At 38.2% G+C, this 23,394-nt stretch overlaps 1 protein-coding gene across 1 annotated transcript in view; it reads left to right on the top strand.

The window, feature by feature from the left end:
* Window positions 1-23,394, top strand: part of Ttc21b (tetratricopeptide repeat domain 21B) — a 66,545-nt gene that overhangs the window by 31,533 nt on the left and 11,618 nt on the right. The window contains exons 19-25 of the mRNA XM_034494527.2: window positions 3,873-3,979; window positions 10,584-10,772; window positions 12,007-12,117; window positions 13,236-13,317; window positions 19,230-19,380; window positions 19,576-19,737; window positions 22,721-22,916. Of these exons, the coding sequence (XP_034350418.1) occupies window positions 3,873-3,979; window positions 10,584-10,772; window positions 12,007-12,117; window positions 13,236-13,317; window positions 19,230-19,380; window positions 19,576-19,737; window positions 22,721-22,916 (998 nt within the window). The remainder of the gene's footprint in view (window positions 1-3,872; window positions 3,980-10,583; window positions 10,773-12,006; window positions 12,118-13,235; window positions 13,318-19,229; window positions 19,381-19,575; window positions 19,738-22,720; window positions 22,917-23,394) is intronic.

Raw genomic sequence — 23,394 nt, 5'->3', positions numbered from 1 at the left:
TTTTCTCCATATAGAATGTGAGGAAATATATGCTGACATCTGTACTGTCTAATCAAATAGCATTAATGTTTTATAACTTAGTAATACTTTTAATTTTACTGGTATTATTGAGCATCTATCTTGCTTTGGCATATTAGTACCATAAACTACATGACAACTAATATGCTTGTATCTTAATCCTTGGTGTATACGTGGTTCTTAATTTTTTACCATTGATGTACTTTTGGATTTATAGTGTGTATTGGAGGTGCTCACACATGCATTGGGTAAGTCCTGAGGCCAGAGGACATCTTGGGAAGTAGGCTCCAGGATTGAACTCAGGTTGTTAGGCAGCCGGCTTGGTGGCATCTTCACCACTCAGCCATCTCTCCCAATACTTGCTTAAATTTTTTAAGAATAAATTGCTGGGAAAACGTTTATGCATGTATATTTTTCCAATATTTCCACATTGTATTTTTACAAGTGTCCAGGGCTTATGTTTTAAGGTTTTTTTTATGTTCAATAAAATGTAGTGCTTACTGATTCATGTCAGAATTTAGTGATTGCTGAAGTAAGTGAAAGCATCTCTTTCTCCCACTCACGAGAAAAAACTCCAATTAACACCTAAACTAGCCTACTCCTGTCTCTGTTCTGATGTACACAGTTACCCTTAATGTTCTGGAATCTACAGACCCAACCAATCATGGCTTATAAATATCTCAAAGAAAAGCTGTTCTTGTTCTCATCGTGTAGAGACATTTTTCCTGTCATTATTTCCTAGCTAGCACAGTAGAAGAGCTATTTGTGTAATGTCACATTACGTTGGGTGTTATCAGTCATCTAGCAATGATTTAAATGATGTCAGGACATGTGCATGTCGTGTGTAAATACTACATCACCCACATAACAGACTTGTACACACATGGATTTGGGTATTGGCTGGATGTCCTTGAAACCAATCCCCCAGGAAAATGAGGGACAGCTGTGCACACTAGACTGTGTATTATAAGTTATACATAATGTAATATATAGTTTATATATGAATAATAGGTTATAGTGTAGGTGTAATTCTGTAGTGATGACTCTTTGTCTTATGATTTCTTTCCTTATTTGCAAGTATAGCCCTCTATTTCAAACATATGCATGCTAGTATATGTTAATATTGCAAAATATTAACATTAATTATGATTTGAAGAAAAATAAGAAAAAAACAGATAAAATTTTGGTTTGTATACCTCTGTGTACTTACAAGAATTGAATATTGCTTCATTCTCCTGTCTGTTTTGCTTTGTGGGAAGGCTGATCTCACTCTAAGCTGGCCTAGATTTCATGCTGGTTCTCCACTCTCAGCTGCCCAAATTCATGAGCCACTTTGCCTAAAAGTTCATACTCTCTTAAAGATAAAAATGCCCGGGCTGGGAAGATGGCTCAGCAGTTAAGTGCTCACTGGCTGTTTTTCCAGATGTAGTGAGGTCAATTCCTAGCAGCCACATGGTGGTGGCTCACAGTGATCTATAATTGGGATCTCTTCTGGCATGCAGATAGGGCACTAATACATAAAATACATAAGCAAATAAATCTTAAAAACATAAACAAAAACAAAACAAAAAGATAAAAATGCCCAAGTACTGTGTAGCATCATTGTGAGACTAAAACATAAACCTGCTTTTAATGTGCACTTCTTTGATGACCGAGGTCAGTTTTACTATTTATGGATCACAATCTGCTTTTAATATGCCCCCTTTGCCCTTAATCCTTTGCTTGTTTTTCTGGTAGATAGTCTTGCTGGGGCTGGTATTTCTTTACCAAATTTATTTATTGTGCCTTATATTGTATCTGACCATCCTTCTTTGATTTCTAATTTACGATATTTGTAAAAGCTTTCCTAGTCAGTGTCATAAAACTCTTTTTAAGATGTCACCTAGCCTTTTTTATATTTTTTAATTAAGAACTTTAAACCACATAGATGTTTTTTCATATCATCTTCAAAATTTAAATTTAGTTGTTTTGTTCAAATGCAACCTTTATTTCTTAGTAAATCCTATATGTGTGTACACACACACAGACAACTCTATAAGAAACTTAATTTCATTTCATTGATTTCCTTCTGCTACCACCATGTATGTGTCCATCTGTAAGAGGAGTCTACCCTACAAAGTTGACCATAAATCCTTCCAGTTATATGTGTGCTACATTTAGTGTGTGATTTCAAACAGCGTGCATGGCTCTGTCAGATCTAGCTAGTAAACACAAAAAGGCCTAAGCTCGTAAGGGAAACAAGTATGTATTTTATGTTACCTATGTTGTGTTTGTGTAGGAGATGCTCACTGAATGTTTGCTGAATTCAGTCTGAAGCATACTCATGCCTACACACATTTCCTCTGGTACTGTATTAACTAGTTTTAAACTGTCCCTGTGTTTTTCAGTCAGCAACCTACAGCTCACTTTCCTTCCTTCACTTCTACAGGTTTCCACAGCTAATAAATACTAGTACCTGGCTTCTTATATAAGCCTTTAACTTATGCTGGCAAAACCTAAGTTTCTGATGCACCTCTCCAGTGTAGTGTGCGTGGAACTGTTCTAATCATTCCTTACGGTTTTCCTCTCTTTGGTAGTTGGTAAGAATCAAAATCTTGGCTCCTGCCTTGTCGTTATGTTTAAACAGCTGATGGCTCAGCTCTGAATCTCTGTTCCCACAACTCTGCTTCTACTTTCTCTCCCTTGTCTCTCCCAGATTAGGATGGAAGCTGGCTGGTCTGCCTATCCCATCCTCAACTGCACACTCCTGCTACAGCCTCTGAATCCAGAAGTGATCTGAAACTTTTCAAATAAATCCAGCTACATCATTTTATAGCCCTGCCCACTCTGCCCCTCTCATTGGGCCAGAGCAAAGACAACGGCTACATGGGCGTTCACACTGTCACTGAAAACTTGTTCCTTATGCCCACTTCACAGCTTTTCTTACTGTAAAGTAATGGTGACAAAACTGCCATTTTTGGAAATCTATTCATGCTAGACTGAGTTTTTGTTACCCAGATTTGTTAATTAAATTCATTAAAAAACAAACACTCCTTTTCAGGTTGAAATGTTAAACAAGTTATTGAGGCCACAAGATGGGTCAGATAATAAAAGTGCTTGATGCCAAGCCTAACACCCTGATGGTGAACCCCAGGACCCATATGAAAGAAGGAGAGAACCAACTCCAAAAGGAGTGCTCTGACCTCCACAGATGCATGGTGTCTAGAGGAGTTTGTAGCACAATGTGGCCCAGATTGGACATTCCATAAATGGTGCAAGAAATTTACTTTGTCCACATTTAGGTTCTGACATGCCCCTTAAGTCACAAAGTATTCCATACATCACTACATGCCTAAGATGGGATTATTTAACCCCAGCTGGCTTATTTGGAGTTTTACCTGCAGCATGCTAGGTAGGTAGGATTGTTCTACAAGAGAGAGGGAGATTACATAGCAAGCTAAAGATGAGCATAGACTAGAAACCAGACCTGTTGGCATTACCATTTGTGGTTTTCATGATGCTAATTTATTAAATTTAAGCAATTTTGTTTGTAATTGTATGCAGGTACTATTTTATTTTAATGGCTGCAACAAACAGCCATCTTTACACACTTACAATTTGCAATCTTGATGTGAGTGATGGGATTACCTACTAATAAATGTCTAAAAACAAATGCTGGTTACAGTTCAGTACTCTACAGTTTCTTAAAAGTCAATTACTATTCTAAGTCCTTCTTTTTAAAAAGGTTTGGCTATACTTTAACTGTCTAAAAATTTAAGTTATTCACTGTGAAAATCTTGTAAAGACCTTTTTTAATGTAGAGAAATAGAGACATTTATTTAAGTGATATTATCCCCTTTGCATTCCATTCTTAGTAAACGAGTTGTCGGCTCTCATGGTGGATGGGCGGTCCCAAGTCCTTCTAGCAAAAGTGTATTCTAAAATGGAGAGACCCGACGACGCGATTGCCGCACTACAGCAGGTACAGTGTTTATACCTCTGGGCAGAGGGCAGAAAATACTCTCTGTTGACTCAGTACCCGTAGAAGATTTATCAAAACAAATAATGGTTCAATGCCTAAAGATGATTAATTCTGAGAACACATCAATTTTGAAACCATTGAAGCCTCAACACTTCCTTTATAGAAACTATTTTTTAATTCAACCACTTTAATAGATTTCACACTGATCATTTAAAATTTCCTCTTTTGTCAGTTTAGATGGTCATGTTTTTAAAAATAATTTGTTTAGTTGTCAATTACAATAGCATCTTCTGAATGCCTGTATCTACTATAAAAAGGTATCGTTCATCGTTCGTAGTCTTGATATTTTTAGTTTTATTTGCCTTCCATTTTGATAATCACGCAAAGGCTGATTCTTATTATTAATGAATCACATTTTTTCCTTTCCCTTTGCATTCCATGAATGCTTGCTTGCGTTTTTTACCACATGATGCTACTTCATTAGAAATTTTTTTGAAAAGCAGTTTTCTTAATTATACGCACATATGTTATTGGCTTTAGTGAACAAATACTTTTTTAAAAAAAATTTACAAACGTAAGTTGCAGACTTGAAAATTAAAACTGGACCTCCAGCCTTTGGACGGCCAGATTTGGGGACCATGTCCTGACTTCTGTAGTTGCGCTGGGCTGGTGCCATACTTTGCCTGACCCAATCCTTCGAGTTTTGTTGACATGTGCTTCTATTCTCTATGACACTGAGTTTGAGAACTAGTTTCTGTGGCATTGGTGACGGGTTTCTGGCATTATGGAGTGGTCAGCATATGCCAGTGCCACTGTGATATGTCAGTTGACTTTGTGGGGATGGTACATGCCGTGGCTCACGTGTGACAGTCAGATAGATAACTGTAGAGTGGGTTTTTGTTTTACCTTCTGTACCTCTGTCAGTATCAGCCTGACAGAGTTGCTAGGCAAGCACCTTGACCCAGGTCACCATCTCTCTGCCTGACTCTGCTGGTTTCCTTGTGGTTCTTGTTTGCATAGAATATGTTGTTACTTTCAACGTCCATTTATAATGAGGATCTGAAGGCCAGCAATGAGTACTTTTTATGTGCTCTGACAATTTTTTTTTCTGTTAATCTGTTCATTGGGACATTTAATTTATTACTAAGTCTAGTAGCACAAGTTTGTAATCCCCAAGTTCAAGGCCTGCTTGGGATACAGAGCAAGATGAAGTCCAGCCCCAAGAACCTACTGAGATATTCTCAAAAAATGAAAAAGAGATGGCTGAGTCCATGTAGTTCTTACAAAGTGGCTATTTCATTAGCTTGCACGCAGCATAATTGTAGATTATATTCGGACTTCTGTCTATCATCTTACAACTTGGTTTCATTCTGAAATTTTAAAACTTCGTGGTCTCTTTTCTTGACTTTTGTTTGCTTTATTTTCAGTTCATTTCCCTCCATGCTTTGTTTTCCATGCCTTGGTTCAGTGTTCTGTGGGTGCTGTGTGGACTTTGCTGTGCCCTCTCGGCTTACCCTTCTCCTTGACTCCAGCTCTGCCTTTCCCATCCTGGTTCTCATCCCTTTCAAACTGGCTGCTTGAAATTTTATTTATAGTTAACAGTACACAGTTCATTTCCCTCTGAAGCCAAACAAAGAGTCCTTTGTCCAAGTAGGTAATTATATAATAACTCCACGTTATGTAAGCATTGCTATGTATTCACGTTTTCTACCACCTGTACTCTTATTTTATAGTTTCTTTCATGTTCTACCCATTGTCCACTTCTTCCAATCTTTAATTTCTTCTTAGTTATATTTATTTATATATGTGTATGTGTGTGTGCCTATATATGCACCATGAGCATGCAGAAGCCACTCGTGGACTCTAGAGGAAAACATTTGATGCCCTGGAATTGGAGTCATAGGCAGCTGTGAGTCACGCAATGCATATGGTAGGAACTGAAGCCAGGTGTTCTGCAAAAAGAGCAAGTGCTCTTAACCATTGAGTCTTCTCTCCAGCCCCTGATTTCTAGATATCTAAATACTATGTATTTAAATACGTAATATGTATTTAAATACTATGTATTTAAATACTATGTATTTAGATATCTAAAGTACATTCTTGTATATTACAGAATTATCATAAGAAGAAGTTCAAATTTTGCAAAACCCATCATCTCTCATGAACACTTGTTTGCCTGTATCACCTGATATAATCCAGCATTCAGAACAGTGCAGCATGATTCAGCAGGGTTAGCTTCCTCCTTACCTAGGGCCCAGGACCATAGCTCCCTTACCTTTATCCAGAATTTATCCACAGCCATTGAGTCTCAAAACCTTAAGCTGTTAAGTGGCACAGATAATTGAAGTACCATGACAAAGGTCTTCTGGAATACCAACTTATGACTTAACAGTGATTAAGCAAATGGGCATCCTCCATGATGTGACCATCTGCTCCTGACAGTACACTGCATGCGAAGTTGAATGGCTAGAAAAGTAGAGGCAAGAAACAGCGAGATGGCTTAGCAAGTGAGTAAAAGTGCTTGGCTGTGAGACTCACCTCCTCAGCAGTTTGATCCCCAGAGGCCACGGGGTAGAGGAGAGAACCAACCCCCACATGTGCACCCATCCCACCCCAGAAAACAAAGCTTTAGGTCTAGTCAACAAACTTTAAAAAGAGATCTGAGATTTAGCCATTTGTAAGACTTGAGTACTTTTTTCTCTTACCTCATCCCCAAGAAACACAAACGGATCTCTTGTTCCTAGTCTCCTCTTGCTATAACAGCTGTTTGTTCCTGTCTGTTTTTCACTGATCTTCCTAGTTCCTTTAGGAATCAATCATTTCTTCTGAAAGTGTTAACAGATCTGTGTTTTCAGAGTGTATAGGCCCAGTGGTTTCTTATTTAATTGACTTTTGCCTCTTTATCCACTATCTGTTGACTCCACAGCATAATTCTGGATAAGATTTCTAATATACAGAGATTATATTTGTATATAATTCTTACATTCAACATTTGTTTTCCTCCAATGTGCATAGTTTTGTCATGTATTTTTTGTAAAAATTAATATTACATTAAATTTAATGGTGTATTTTATTTTGAAGCAATCATAAAGCTTGCAACATAAAGCTACAAAAATAGAAAGGAAATATTAGAAGCCATTGTTAAAACCCCACCTGACCTCCAAGGCTGAATCAGTATCCTGTTTTCTATTCCTGTGAAAACCATTGTATAATTGGAGTTGGTTGGATGGATTTATAGAAAAAAGGCAATGGTATTTCTACTCTTAAATAAAAAATGTTTATATCTACACTTTTCTAGCTAAAAAGTTAAAAGATTTTAGAATTATATATTATAAAATGTAAAAGGATTAAAATGTAAATGTAACAAGGCTTATGTTGTTATTATAACAAATTAATTTAGCATTAATCCTTCTGAAAACTAAGAACAAACATATTATTATACCAATTTTTTAATGTTTTGTTGGAGCTGTAGAGATGGCTCAATGGTCAAGAGGATTCAAGTTTGGTTCTCAGATTACAACCATCTGTAACTCTAGCTCCAGGGAGTAACTAGGTACCTCTAACCTCCTACATTCATATGCATTTACTGACATGCAGACACACATGCCTACACATAATTTAAATTAAATAAAATAAATCTTTAAAAGAAATGTATAAATATATGTTCTACACAAAATATTTATTAACAATGGTTGTATTTATTCTTACAGCAACTTAACAATTTTTATAAAATGTTTTAGATACAAAACTTAGCAAAATTATTTTATTCAAATATCTTTTATTTATTCGTTCTTACAAAAATAGCAAGTTCTCTCTCTCTCTCTCTCTCTCTCTCTCTCTCTCTTTTTCTCTGTGTGTGTGTCTCCTGTGTGTGTGTCTCCTGTGTGTGTGTGTGTGTGTGTGTGTGTGTGTGTCCCTCTCTATCTCTAGCTCATACACCACACACACACACACACACACACACACACACACGTATTTATGAATGAGTTTCTCCAAAGAGCCAAACAATTGAGATGCATGGCAATACACTATTTGTCTTTCTGGAAGTTTAGCTGATGGAAAGATATAAAACTCAGATGACATAATTGCATATTTTTTTTTACAAATCTTTTAGTTAAAAAAGTTTATCATTCAAATCATAGGGCTTCTGAATAGAGAGCCATATTAAAACTATTTAACAGGTTGTATTTATATATTCGTGTGTTTATACATATATGTAACAATAAAAGCAAAAAGAAGCCACCAGTTTGAATGGGGGTGGGACACAAAAGGAGCTGGTGGAAGGAAAAGGGGGAAGTGATGTAATCATATTTTAAGTTAAACTGTTTTAATAAAAATAACTTAAATAGAAAAGCTAATACTCCCTAGTTATTTCACAATAAAATAAAGATGCAAGAATAACTAGTGGGTGTGCTGAATAGGTTTTACAGTTAATCAGAAAGAGCTAAAATAGTAGTATTTACTGAGTGTCCATATACCCAGCTCTGAACTGACAACTTTACGTTTGTAATCTCATATAACATTTAAGCCACTGTTCGGTATGCAGTGGATCTCAGAACCACCAGTCATTCAGCTGACTTGCTGTGCTCACCACCTGTGAATGCTTGCATCTTTGTAACAGCAGCTCCTGTGCCAGGTGGAATGCTTGCGGGCCATCCAGCCATCTGTAGGCATGGTTTCTATTGGTATCAGTATCATGTGGGAATTTACAAATAAACATTTTCACACTCAGCTGGTGATTCCAATACTCAGGTTTTCAAAGCATGTCTGTAGAACAAATGTTTTACAGGTACAAAGTAGAAGCTTCTAGACTATCACATGCTACCCAAATTATAAAACAAAGCAATATTGCATCATTGGGTGTTGGTCATGGGAATCATGACCACCATCAAAGACTTAAACCCTGTGTTTGTTTGGAATAGTTGCTATGGTTTTACCTGTGTCTCTTAGAAAGTATGTGTTAGAAACTTAATTATCAAACAGAGCTGAGAGTTCTACTTACAAAGGGTGTTTACAATGTTTGCCATTATAAGTGGATTAACTTAGACTAGGAAAGAACTTAGTTTAATATCAACATCCTATTCTCTGATCTTCTCACCTTCTGTCATATAGGATGGCACAGAGAAAGAAGCCCCTTGCTTGACATTGTGCATTGATATTGAAGTTCCCAGCCTCTGCAACATTGATAAATTTCTCTTTTATAAAATAAAAAAGAGGGTGGTATTATTAATAAATGGGCAAGCAACTATAAACTGAAGCTACCTCCAAGGTTCAAATTATTAAAGAGCGAGCTATCCTCAGGCATTTGCCATGAGCCTCTGTAGCAAATACTGTTTGTACTTCCTTTTGGGCTTTTTCTTTCTTACTGTGCCCAATTTTCTTTCTTTCTATCTATGTATACACACATACATACATACATACATACATAGTTATATAACAAAAAAGAAACACATATATACAATGTAATCAAAATTAAAATTTCATGAAGAGTATTACTCGTTGCTATATAATGTAGATTCACGTTGTATCACTAATTTCATTTCTAAAAGACTGTTATAATCCTCTAAACTGGTGATTCAAAATGAAAATTTTAAATGTTATAAATCATATTCATCAAATATAAATTGTCAACCAACAATTGACAGGCGTCCTTGAAACAATGCCCTATGCCAGCCTACTGTGTGGTGTATGGCAGTCACTCAGTATCTGCTATATGTATCACACTGAATGATTGTCTATAACTCATGGTTAGATTTTACTTGTTAAGCTCTAAAGAAGGCATTCTCTCTCACTTATTAATGTCCTACGGACCAGAAGCATGGCCCACAGATATCTTTCTAATCCAGCAGTCGGTTTAATATTCTTATGCAGATCAATATGCCTCAATCTAGGGTACCTGTGCATAACATTGGCCCATGTTTATAAATTATGAGATTACCCATCATTAGGTTGCCTCAGGGAGTTTTGGGTTGTTGGTATCATTTCTCTGTTACTTTTTAGATCTTATAACATCAGTATTTCTTCTTTTCAATGGATAACTAACTGTGTGTTTTGTTTCCATCCCTTCTGAATAAATCATTGATACTTTCCCAAGATTAGAAAAGCTTTAGTTCAACAGACTAGTTGGTTTTTAGTATTGGTATATTTTAGAAAAATATTTGGCTAATTCATAAACTAGCAACAAGTAATGTACTTGTTACTTGTAATCTACCAATATTTAGTTTTTTTATTACATTATGTTTAGCATTTATAATTATTTATCAATAATATCTAAGGATTTCCTAATTAATCCATCACTGTGTTCCTTTGTGATGATTTTTTTTTTCTGTCTTCATCCCTATAGCATAGAAGGACTCAACATCACAATTCTCAGTTGGACAGATACTGCCTGCTGCCTTATTGGCAAATAGCTCCTTGTTTGAGATCTTTAAAAGGCTCTTTTTGTGGGGCAGGAGGATTAGTGTGTTCTATCACAGACCATCAACACTCATATAAATCTTATAATACAATTATACTGTTATACAAACTGCTGAAAATTGCATCTTTTCCTTTCCCAATTCTTTCTCATGTTTTAACGCTTGCTTTTTTTTTTTTTTTTTTTAAGGCTCGAGAACTGCAGGCTCGGATATTGAAGCGAGTTCAGATGGAGCAGCCAGATGCAGTTCCTTCACAGAAACACTTCGCAGCTGAAATTTGTGCAGAGATTGCAAAACACTCTGCTGCTCAGCGAGACTATGAAAAAGCAATTACATTTTATAGAGAGGCCCTGGTTCATTGTGAAACAGATAGTAAGGTCAGTACTGTTGTAACAAGGGTAAGTACCTTTGTTTCCGGTACCATCTAATTGACTCAGTTGTAGAAGCCTTATTAGATTATTAATAAATAAGATTTTAAAAATAAATGCCCCCCAAAATAATACATTTATAAAAACGATCATGTTTCTAGAAAACTCTCAAAGTGCATGTGGAGCTAAGAGTAGATCTGTACAGTGTAATGCTTGTCTATCCTGTGCCCAGCTCTGAGTTCACTCTCCAGCAATGCAAAAATCACTGGAGGGACTGCAGAGCTGGCACAATCAGTGAAGTGTTTGCCACGCAAGCATAAGGACCCCAGTTTGATCCCTTGCATTCACCAAGAAGCTGTAAGAAAAGCTGAGCACAGCACCACACACTCCGGCCCAGCACTGGCATGTCAGAGACAAGAGGTAGAGCACTGGACTTGCTGGACAGTCAGCCTCTCTGAATGCTAAGTCTCCAGACTTAGTCAAAGACCCTGTTTCAAAACGTGTTATGGAAAGTGACAGGGTACTACACCTGATGTTGACCTCTGACATCCCCCCTACACACACACACACATACGAGCACTAACATCTGTACACACACACATACACAGTTTGTAGTGAAATAAGTAATGTAAACCAAATATGCTATTTTTTTTAACCTTAATATTCAGTTTAAAGCTGTTTTTAGTCCCAGATATCTCAGCGTAGGTGGATGGATTCAGGTAGGTAAGCAGTGCTGTACACTCCAACATCTGTGTGTCAGTGGTTCCTCAGTGCTGGGACTGTGAAAGGGATGTTAATCACTCTGGTCACTGATGGTGTAGCCTTTGCTAAGGTGCACACAAGTAGGCCCCTTTTCAGTGGTGGCTAAGAGTCGAAACACTAGTTGTACTCAGAAGCGTGTCTTAGCAACTGTCTACCTAACTGAATCTTTTTTATTTTACTAATGAGAAAACATGTTTAAGAAGTTTGCTCTGGCCCTTTCACAGAAGTTTGTACTGAAAGCCCGTATGCTGCTTTAAAATAAGCACTGCCTTTTGTTTATATTTATCAAGTGAGCCATCACCTGCCGTTCCGTCTTCTCCTGAGAGTCAGTGGTGATGAATGCACCTGTCATTCATCTTCTCTGTTGTACATGGCATGTTTATTGTGCTAACGTTCAGACAAATGACGCTTAATCTCATCCAAACATTTACTCATTTTATTTTGAAACCAGTTTCTGACTACTCCTGACTTTGCTGCCTAGATAATGTTGGAACTGGCACAGTTATACCTGGCCCAAGAAGACCTCCATGCCTCCCTGCGGCACTGCGCACAGCTTCTCCAGAAGGACCAGGACAATGAGCCCGCCACCATGGTCAGTCTAGAGTTCTCTGCTGCACAGCAGTTGAGTGTTATTTTCTGTGAGGAATCTTCACATTTCATCCGTAGAACTGTTACTAGATGAGGAGCTCTTGCTCTTATGTGCTTTTGGAAGAATAACGTATTTCTAACATGGGCACGTTACCAATAAAAAGCAAAGATCATTAGCCTTTAGGGACAGGAGTGACAACAAGTCCACATTACACTTTGCTTTCCCTTTTATTTCTGCCCAAGGGGTGCTTGGGACAGGTGTAGTTCTGTGGTCCACCTTCACATGGTTTGGTAAATCCCGGCTTTGACATACTGACACAGATCCTGGACTAATGCAAGATGTCAGCAGAACTGGACTCACAGGAAACAACAGGGACAGAGCCTTATTGTGTCACTGTGTAACTCTCAATTGCCCATTTCACAGTTTGGGTTTTTTTTTTTTTTTTTTTTTACTTCGTGGATTGAAGCTTCTTTGAGCTTTTAAATATCTTGTCCCTGTGACATTGCACATGGCTCATTTAAGCTCACTGTTACAACTGTAAGGCATCTTGCTTTAAAACACATGGAAAATCTCGGCAGGTCTTGCATGTTTTACACTAAAGATATGTAGGACTTAAGCTTGTTTTCAATCCTTTCAGGGTCACTTTAGTGTGGTGAGGCATGTCGCTACAGTAGCACAATGGAATACTAAATACCCCTCAAATGGTTTCTAAAGATTTATGGTCATCATTTGTATGTAAAGCGACTGGAGGTGTGCACCTACCTCAGTGCAGTGCTCTAGATCAGAGGCATGGGGGCTCCCTAGAACTGGAGTTACAATTGGTTCTGAGCTGCCCCTGGTGGGTGCTGGGTATTGAATTGCGTCCTTTGCAAGAGCACTGCACTGTTGTAAACACTGAGCCATCTCTGCAGGCCTTCACATTTATTTTTATGCCACTACTTGAAACTTTGGGGGGCTAAGAATTGTGAGCAGAGCATCTGATTTGCATGCTTGATTAGCTTTTATAAATTTCTGTCCTTCCTGTTTTTTCACAAATATTATTATAGTGCTAAATCTTCATTAAAAGAATATACTATGTAAAAATGTGTGGTGCTGTTTTTAGAACCTGCTTATCTTTACAGTTGATGGCCGACCTCATGTTCAGAAAACAGGACTATGAACAAGCAGTGTTTCATTTGCAACAACTTTTAGAACGAAAACCAGGTAAATGCACACTAATTGTTCAGATATAATCATCTTTCTGTCTCTTTAGATTGTGTTTGTTTTGCTTTTTATCTTTTAAACTGCTGGGGAAGGAGTATTCAATTGACTCCAACTCTGCTAATCTCACATTTGGGTCTAAGTAGTTCAAGTGGCTTTCAGGAAAAACCCCACTGTCTACTGATCTCTTGGTGAACTATGAACACATCCTGGATGGACTGGCCTGCAGTCCCCTGTGTTACTTTATTGACTTCACACTCCAGCTATCTCCTCAGACTTCTAGCACCACTGCCACCTCCCTTCCCCTCACCTGAATCCTTACACACCAAATTGAGAGAGTCCCCATTCCCAGTTCCCAACACCCCACTCCAACCTCACCCTTCCTACGTCTGATTCTGCTTGCTGCTGCTGACTTTTCCCTGCGTGCACTGCACACAGCCCCATGGCCACCAAAGGGCTTGGCTCTGTGGTTTCTTCTCTCTGGTGTCAGTTTCCCTGCTCAGCACACAGCCCTGCAGTGATAACGCTCAGACACAAATTACATCATGTTTTCCTCCTCGCTTTGCCCAGACCTCCCTTTATTTCCTGCTAAGCCCGCAACCCCATCATTGTTTGCCTTCCTTTCGATTTCCCGTTTTAAACTCGTTTTTATTCTATCTCACTGTTCCTGTTTCTTATGGAGAAATTATCTAATCTTTCTTTCTCATGTATTCTTTAAAGTACAGACTTTCCTTCCCTCATAAGTAGGTTTAAGCTGCCTCATTGCCCTCACACACTAGAGTTTGCAGTAGAGACGCCCTCTTGTGTCACTTTCTTGTGTCACGTGGATTCCCTCCCAAGTTTCCATTGCTCAACAGCTGCATTTCCTGCATACAAGCTGATTGTTCAGTGAGTTGGTCAGCTTGCTGCTTTGCAGCATTTGCATACAAATATGCTTTTTCTTTCCTACAAGTATATATTAATTGTGCCAAGTAAGAGGTCTCATTATGACATTTTTATATGTGTACAATGTGAGTTCGTCATACTCATTACTATTGACCTCTTCTGTCCCTCCCAGTTACCCTAATACCCTTCCTCTCTCAAACAGCAGCATTTTTACTTCCATGATTTTGAAAACATGTGCTTCAATGCTTGTCTGTGTTAGAAAGATGGGGAACAGTGGGGGAGGAGAGTGTTGTGGGTACCGTACCAGAGGACAACTTTGAGCATTAGTCTCAATAAGCTGCCCATCTCTTTAGAGACACGGTGTCTCACTGGGTGGGAACTCATGCATCAGGCTAGACTAACAGGCCAGCAAGGCCTAGGGATCCTACTCCTGTCTGTCTCCCTAGCACTGAGGTGATGGGCTTATGCCATCACTTGTTATATTTTTACATGGGTTTTAGAGATGTGAGATAACTCCCTCTACCCTACTTATGTGTGTTTACTTTAAATTTATTCATAATTTCAATGTAAGGACATTGTATTTCAACAGTACGTAAAGACATGAACCCACACCCCTAAGGCTTTGTGCAGATTTTTTCCAATCTTGCCTGTAACATATTTTGTCTTCCTTTCTCTCTGTTTTTCACTATGTATTCTAAAATATGTCACTTTTGAGGGTGCATTGAGTACCTTGCTTTCTGCTTGTCCCAGGACTACAAGGGTCCTAGATCCAGAATGGTCCATGCTAAAGAAAATTTCAGGTGAAAGTAAGATAACCTGACCACCTTAATCCGTATATCACATTGTCAATAAATAACTCTTTGTTACTTAAGACTATTTGCTAATACACACATGAATAGATACTATCTCTGTATTTGTCTTCTCTGTTACTGTGTACTTTTCAAGGTCAGTAATAAAGTGCTCCTTTTAAATTCCTGACAGACACAGACCAGTCACATAGTGCAGAATCAATGATTATTGATTGAATGGCTGTGTTTGTGACAGGATGGGAGTAGACAGGGAGCAGAGTTCTCTTCTGGCTGCTCATATTTTTCTATTCAGGTAGCAGTGAGGTTTTTAGATGAGAATAGGGAATGTGAAAGGAGATGGGAAATTTGAGGAAAGAGAAGAAAATTTGCAAAGAAAATTTGAATGAGTGGATTCGTTAGAGAATACATTGATTGTATCATTCATCCAGTAATCAATGAAAAAATTGCTGTCAGGGTTTTTTTATTTATTTATTTTATGTATATGAGTACACTGTCACTCTCTTCAGACACACCAGAAGAGGGTATTGGATCCCATCACAGATGGTTGTGAGCCACCATGTGGTTGCTGGGAATTGAACTCAGGAACTCTAGAAGAGCAGTCAGTGCTCTTAACCACTGAGCCATCTCTCCAGCTCTGCTGTCAGTTCTTAAACTTAACTAAAGTTTAGTTAATTTTTGTTCCCATGACCTTTTTTTTCTTGTAATGTATGCTTTATTCCTGATAAGACTTTACCTAGTTATCTACCAATTTATTTTTTGTGCTTTCTTCTAAAATGTACCCATGCACAGCGATGTTATGTGTGCATTGTTGATCATATCCAGTAGCATAACGTAAATTGTGGCTGTATTTAGCTTATTTTAGAAATACACTGGTTAAAAGCTGGAGCAATGAAATGATATAATTGTTAAGGACATTTGGTTCCCAGAAACCCATGTCACATAGCTGTAAGTCCAGTTCCTGGAAATTTGATGCCTCTGTCCTAGAAGACACCTGCTTCATGTGTGTATTCTGTCTCTCTGTCTCTCTCTGTCTCTGTCTCTGTCTCTGTCTCTCTCTCTCTCTTTCTCTCTTTCTCTCTCTCACACACACAGTTAAAAATCTTTAAGAAAAGAAATGTACAGTCCAATTTTATTTGTACTTTAAAGTGCCAGTTATATCTGCTTTTAACATTATACTTTGCCTCAAGTTTTTCCAATGATGTTGAGTTTTCTCCTTTTTATGTTTTAATTAATTAATAAGTACCCTAGTTCTGTCTGCTTAGTTGCTAAATAGCACAGCCAGTCTGTCATCTTCTTCTGACCCACTGCCACAATTAATATCCTTGTCACCTCACCTGTTCTTCCATCCCTGGGCACTTGATGCTGCTGGAGGGCACTTGATGATCTGTCATCAGATCAGTATTCAAACCCATAAGCTGTCCCTTTGCTCAAAGTAGGTTCATGCTTCAGAGTAAAGCCTAACATTATAGCATGATTTTAATAATGTCTTGGCCTAGGTTACCCTTCTGCTTATATCTTCATTCCTCTTCCTGCTCTTCAATAGCATCGAGGTTGCCATGCACCCCAGGCTGTATCCTGCTTGGTTGTGTGCATGCAGTCAGCTACTGGGAATGCCTTTGTCAGCCTGGCAGTGTCTGGCCCCCATCACTGGGGCTCAAAGGTCAACTCTTTGAGGAAAGCACTTCTGGCCTCTCTGGTGCTTTGTATTTCTACAGCACTTTTCTCCTGCACTCGATATATCCCACGCACCCCTTGGGCAGAAACAAAGGGGAAAGCAAAGTGTAATCTGGATTGGTTGTCACTCTCGTACCTATGTGGCTAATGGTCTTTGCTTTTTATTGGTAAACATGCCCATATTAGAAATATGTGTTGTGATATCTGTCCATCAATAAAACTGTACCAGCTATTTTTACCATATGATATATTGCCATTTTCAAAAATGAAACACTTCATTCTCTAAATGTACTGGCTAATGAATAGGCAATGTAGTTTAGTCTCTCTGTGATCATTATTGCCTTGAACTAAGGATGAATACATGTCATCAGTACTAGATGGAATTTTTCAAGAAACTGTCTTTCTACTGTTGAATATAGATGTTTACAAAATATGTCTCACACATATTTGCAATAACATACAAAAATTTTGACCAGACACTTTAACATTGAGTCCTTGTTTGGTTCAATTCTACTTTTCGCCTCTTTGGCTTTATGGTGGATTATGCACCCTACTGTCCAAAGACTTAAAGGTGCAAATGCAGCTAATCATACTGGGAGTTTATAAATCACTTTCATACCTTCATTTGATTTAATTTCTGCAGTGCCCTGAAGGCCATCATTTTGAGAAAAATGAGCCATTTTTTAGGTACAGATCGTGTGCTGGTCTTCCTGGTAATAGAAGAGAAGGACAGTTTTCAATTCCCTTTCCTGGTTCCTGTTCTTTGTAATGATAATAAAAGGCAAAATAAACAAAATATACAGACTAACAATTAGATTTCAGAGAGAGCAAAAGATTTTGTTGTTTTTACATATGTAACTGAATAGAAGCAAACTTTCCAAAGTTCTTTTCCTAATTTTTTTCTGATAAAATATGTAACATAAAAATTACCATATTACCCATTTCTGAGCATACAGTTCAGTGGCATTAGGTATGTTCTCATCATGTGCAAGCCGTGGTCATCTATCCATCCCAGAGCTTACATAATCTTTCTAAACTAACTCTGCTTCTCGGTTCCCTTCCACCTCTCCATTTTGTTCTCTGCTTCTAAGATTCTTAGCAAGGCCAGATGGCTGATGGGATATCCCACAGGATCTGGCCATGTGTCTGGGCTTATGTCACCTAGCATAGTCTTCAGAGTTCATCCCCGTTGTCATGTTGAGGGTTTGCTTACAATTTCGAGTCATTAAAGTTTTATATGTGTATACATCACATTTAGCTGTCATCTGTAATAGACATATGATAGTTCCCCACTCCTTCCTGATAATTGTGAATAACACAACTGAATATATATATATATATATATATATATATATATATATATATATGCACAGATAATCTGGTTGAAACTTTATTTGGTGCTCTAGGCACGGCCTTATAAATGTACTGATACATTGTATGATACAGTGTCTTCATTTTTAAAAACTAGAATCGAGAATAGTTTGTTTTGAAATTAGGACTGTGCTTGTTTGCTCAAGAAGATACTTTAATCCTATGAATTCACCCTAAGAAAGTCCTCACAGTAGTGTGTCTAAGAGTTTTAAAAAATTCTCTTGAGTTCTATGATAATTGAAACACAAGAGCCCAAAGACCTAAAAACAAACTTTAAGAGAATTAACTGTTAATGTGATACTCTGTTAGCAGCTGTTAAAATCAAAGCATTGAAGGTTACTTAATAACAATTAACTGTTCATTGTTTAATGTTGAATCAAAACCCTAAGTGCCAGCCAGATTCATTTACAAATAGCTGGCTATTACTCATGCATGTGTAACTTTACTCTTCTCTCTGTTGTGAGAAGGAGTCTTTTGTTTTTCTTTTCTACACATGATTTTGGATATTTTTTCCTTCTGATGTTCATGAATCATGGTCAAAATCATGCTCAAATGCTAGTACATTACTAATAAGGGAAAACTAGAAGGACCTTAGAAGAAAGTTACAGTGGAAACCGGAGAACTGAATGCATTACTATCTGTAGGAAAAGGTGAAAGAAGATCAAACTCCCGTGACTAATGTGGTAAGGCTGCAGTATGAGCAGCTGAGTCTAGTCTTCAACATTTACATATGTTAAATAGATTCTGGAATAAAACTTGTAATTGCTCACCTCAGTCACTATCCAGCACTTCTAGTACCATCCTTCCATCAGCAGTAGGAAGAGTCTCAGAAACAGCTGTCAATCAAGCTTCCTGGATCTCAGAGTCTAGATGCCTTAGATGATGTTTATTTCTAGAAGGTTTGGCTCTAGGAAAATTGAAAAATCACCAGAAATTAACCTTTTCTAGACATGCCTGTGTTGCGCCTTCTTCCACGCTAGGGGGCCCAATGAAGCAGGTGTCATCTCACAGATGATCCAGACTGTACACCTCATTAGGAATGCATTGCACATGAAATAGTCCTTTGATTACATGTGTTTCATTTGGAGTAAACTATACATTAACAAAGTAGAATAATAACCATTAGAACAAATGCCTTAACATGTGATCTATACCTGAAGTATTGCTTATTTCTAGATAATTTTATGACTTTGTCTCGTTTGATTGATCTCCTGAGAAGATGTGGGAAACTTGATGATGTTCCGAGATTTTTCTTGATGGCTGAGAAACACAACTCCAGAACAAAATTGGAGCCAGGATTTCAGTACTGTAAAGGATTACATTTTTGGTAAATCTATTGACAAATAAATCCTACAGTATAATGATTTTTCCCCTCATTGTGCAGAAAGTAGAAAAGGCTCTTTTTCATAGTTTTTATTTAAAAACCCTACATTTTGAAGTGTTTTAATTGCTTTCTTTGTGAATCATATTATAATCTAGCATAAAATTTGTAATTAGTAATTGAATTTTTTCAATCAATAAGGTATACTGGAGAACCAAATGATGCCCTTCGACATTTTAATAAAGCTCGGAAAGATAGTGACTGGGGTCAAAATGCACTTTATAATATGATAGAAATCTGCTTGAATCCAGACAATGAAACTATCGGAGGTGAAGTGTTTGAAAACCTGAATGGAGACCTGGGGTGAGTAGCATCTTACATAGTTCTTTTAGAACCGTCTCTAAGACATACATTGGGGAAAATAAGCAGGAAAGCAACGAAGGTCACGTTCTAGCATGATGCTGAGGAAAAGGTAGATTTAACATGTGTATGAATATATATATATATTTATACTTAATATATATGTAGAGAGAAACTAAAATAATGATTCTTCATCTCAGTGTGCTTGTTTGAATACTAGTAGCTTCTATAGACTCATAGATTTGAATCTTTGCTCCCCAGTTGGTAGAACTGTTTGGGAAGGATTATGAAATACGGCCTTGCTGGAAGGAGTGTGTCACTTAGGGTGAGCTTTGAGGTTTCAAAAGGCTTGGGAGATTCTCAGAGCTCTCTCTGCCCTGTGGTTGTGAAACAAGATATGAGGTCTTCGCAGACTTTAACACTCTGAAAAACATAAGCCAAATTAAACAGTTCATTAAGTTGTCCTGGTCATGGTGTTTTATCATAGCAGTAAAAAAATAACTAAGACAATTAGGTATGAAATGCTTTTTATTTCCTAAATCATAATAAATGGATTACAAAGGCATTCCCCTAATTAAAATAAAAAAATAGAATAAATTACGGAGTCTAAATATTATAATACAAACTATCCACATAATAGTAGCAATGGCTGACCTTTGGAAGATGCCTTGGTAGACAGAGTGCTTGTCCCACAAGTATGAGTACTTGAGTTCAAATCTCTGAGCCTACATAAATGTTCTGTGGGCTTGGTGGCTGGTCTGTCACTCAGTGGCCAGAGACAGAGGATCTGTGGAGCATGGTGTCTTGGTAGACAGCTGTATAGGCAAACTCTGGAGATGAGAGAGCCTGCCTTAATAAATATAGTAGAGTGACTGAAGAATGTTCCTGTTGTCAGCCTTAGGCTTCCCCATAAGCACATACAAAATGTACACATACACACATGCACAACCACACACACTGTAGAATAACACATGCAAATAATGTACACATACACACATACACAACTACACATTGCAAAATCACACCTGCAAAATGTACACATACACACATGCACAACCACACACACTACAAAACCAAGATAAAGAAAAGGATAAGAGTATGAACCTAACACATAGTAGCTTTATGCCAGCCCTTCTTTATACATAGTCTCACTGATTTTCTGCAAGAGCCTTGTGAAGTAAGCTGAGTCCCTTATCTGAGGCAAAGACCAGAAAAGATAGAATAAGGCACAGACGGAGTGCTAACAGACCCCACAGTTCTGCAGTGTTCACTGTGGTTTACTGCTGAAAATGGTGGCATCCTCTCAAGCTGTGTCTGTTGTTCCTCTCCCAGAAGAAGTGGGGATAGATCAAGATACAGAGGGTGTGGGTCAGGAAGGGGCTGCCTTTCATTGGCATGTGATTCATTTTTAATGCAAGACAATATATGAGGCCATTCAGTTGCCATGCCACAGATAGTGATCTAAAAGGATGCTGATGTTCAGTGCTGCAGGAGGGCACAGTCATGCAGTGCATAGCTGTCAGTGGATGGTGCAAGGAGTGGAGGGACATTAGAACAAGGAAGGACAATCTCAAGATTGACTTAGCGAGGACAGTAAAACGTAAGTAGAGAATTGACCTGTTTGTTTTAGGAAGGTTAGGGTAATAAATATACTATTGTATCCTGTGGGCACCCAAGTGGAAACCCTCAACCTTAACAGTTGAAAATACAAACCAGAACTCGGGAGGAGTTACTAGGACACAGAGATTTGGGAGATACCTGAAAGAGTTGGATCTGGGTAAAGGGCCTTTGTGCACGTTGTTACATGTAACCACAGGACACAGACTAGATTTGGGGCCCACTAAGGCTAGAGATCTCAAGGTCTAAAATGAAAATCAAATTGTACAATCATGGAAGCCAAGACCTACACACAAATGGTGTATAACAAGAATGGCTACCGTTCAGAAGAGAATATGGCAAGAGCAAGAAGTGTTTTCAGTAAGATTAAAATCACTAGGCCCTGTGCCAGATGCCCCAGTGGTTAAGAGCAGAGGACCTGAGATTGGCTCTTAGCACCCAAATTGGTTGGCTCACAACTGTCTGTAACTCTAGCTCCATGGGGCATCTATCAACTCTGGACTGTATTAACACTCACACCACATATACATTAAAAGAAATAATTGTTTAAGAAAAAAGCTTCAAGCATAAGGAATGATTTTACTGATATATGAGTGACTATGCGCACACGTGTGTGTGTGTGTGTGTGTGTGTGTGTGTGTGTGTGCATTCCTGTGCATGCTTGTGAGTGTGTGTCTGTGTGAGTGTGTATGTGTAGTGAATTTTCTATCAAATGTTTGAATTATTATTATGCCTGAAATTTGCTACATTACATCACATGTAATTTCCTTTCTACGTGTCTGATGTAACAAGATGAAGGAAAGAGATTTTGTATGTTTAATAAACTTAGACTCATATGGAAGTTTTCTATTTGTGATCTTTGAGAAATTGTTCTAGTTTCTGGCTCTCAGTCTTCCCAAATAGAAAACACATTCAGCATATACAGAAGGAACATATACTGAAGGGAATTGTACAGCATCTGTCCCCTTTCTTCTCCCTTCTCATCTCTTGTCTATTCTAAGCATGGAACACTATTGGATGCTATCATTATTCTCCTTAGAATTTTTCTTCTCTTTGCAGAACTGGGGACTGAACCCAGAACATCACCTGTACTAGCCCATGAAGAGACTATTTTTATTCTGGTTAGATATTAGCTAACATTAACATGTTCATCATGTAGAGATATTGTCTACTTTTCATTTTAAAGTGACTTGGAATTTAATGGTGTCTTACTGAGGACATACTAATTTTGGTTAAAATTTGCTTATACCACATTCTTGGTATTAGAAGAGTAAGAACAGTGATCCTCGCCGGAAAGTTTTTAAATGAAGGATAAAAATGAGCCAGTGTCTTGAGTAATAGACACATGATTTATCCTTCCTGTCTGCAGCACTTCCCCGGAGAAGCAGGAGTCTGTGCAGTTGGCAGTGAGGACGGCAGAAAAACTCCTTAAGGAACTAAAGCCTCAGACCGTCCAGGGCCGCCTGCAACTCCGCATAATGGAAAACTGCTGCCTAATGGCCACCAAACAGAAGTCGAGCGTGGAGCAGGCACTGAACACCTTCACTGAAATAGCAGCCTCTGAGGTCAGTGGTTTTCTGTTTAGGCTTTGTCTACCTCATCCTGGTAAGAACAAGTGCTGTTTTGGATAGCTGATTGGTTCCTGAGTATGACCTAACAGGTCACTGAGTACAAAGTAGATCCATGCTTTTGTCTAACCTTACATGGTGGACCATCCATTTGCTGTGTTATTGTGTGTTACTCTCTGAGGGAACATGGAAATGTTCTACAGAAAAGAAATTCTTCAGAAGAGCACAAGATAGTTCAGAAGAGAAGAGCTTTGTATTCTGGTGGGCTTCATGCTGGAGGTGTGGCAGAGGCTAACTTACTAAGTGACAGGAAGGCCTGGCTGCCCGAATGGCTCACCTTCTCACTCAGGTGTACTCCGCATTTCTCCAGCTGAAGAACTGAGTGGGATCAGGACTGGCAATGTGTAATCCAGTCATGCAGACAATGATTTCTCTTTAGCAACACTGAAATGGCCTCCTGGAATCTTTCTATTGT

This window comes from Arvicanthis niloticus, chromosome 2 (genome assembly GCF_011762505.2).
Source record: "Arvicanthis niloticus isolate mArvNil1 chromosome 2, mArvNil1.pat.X, whole genome shotgun sequence".
NCBI lineage: Eukaryota > Metazoa > Chordata > Mammalia > Rodentia > Muridae > Arvicanthis > Arvicanthis niloticus.
Note: the sequence above shows the minus strand (reverse complement) of the source record. Positions and strands in the feature narration are given on the sequence as shown.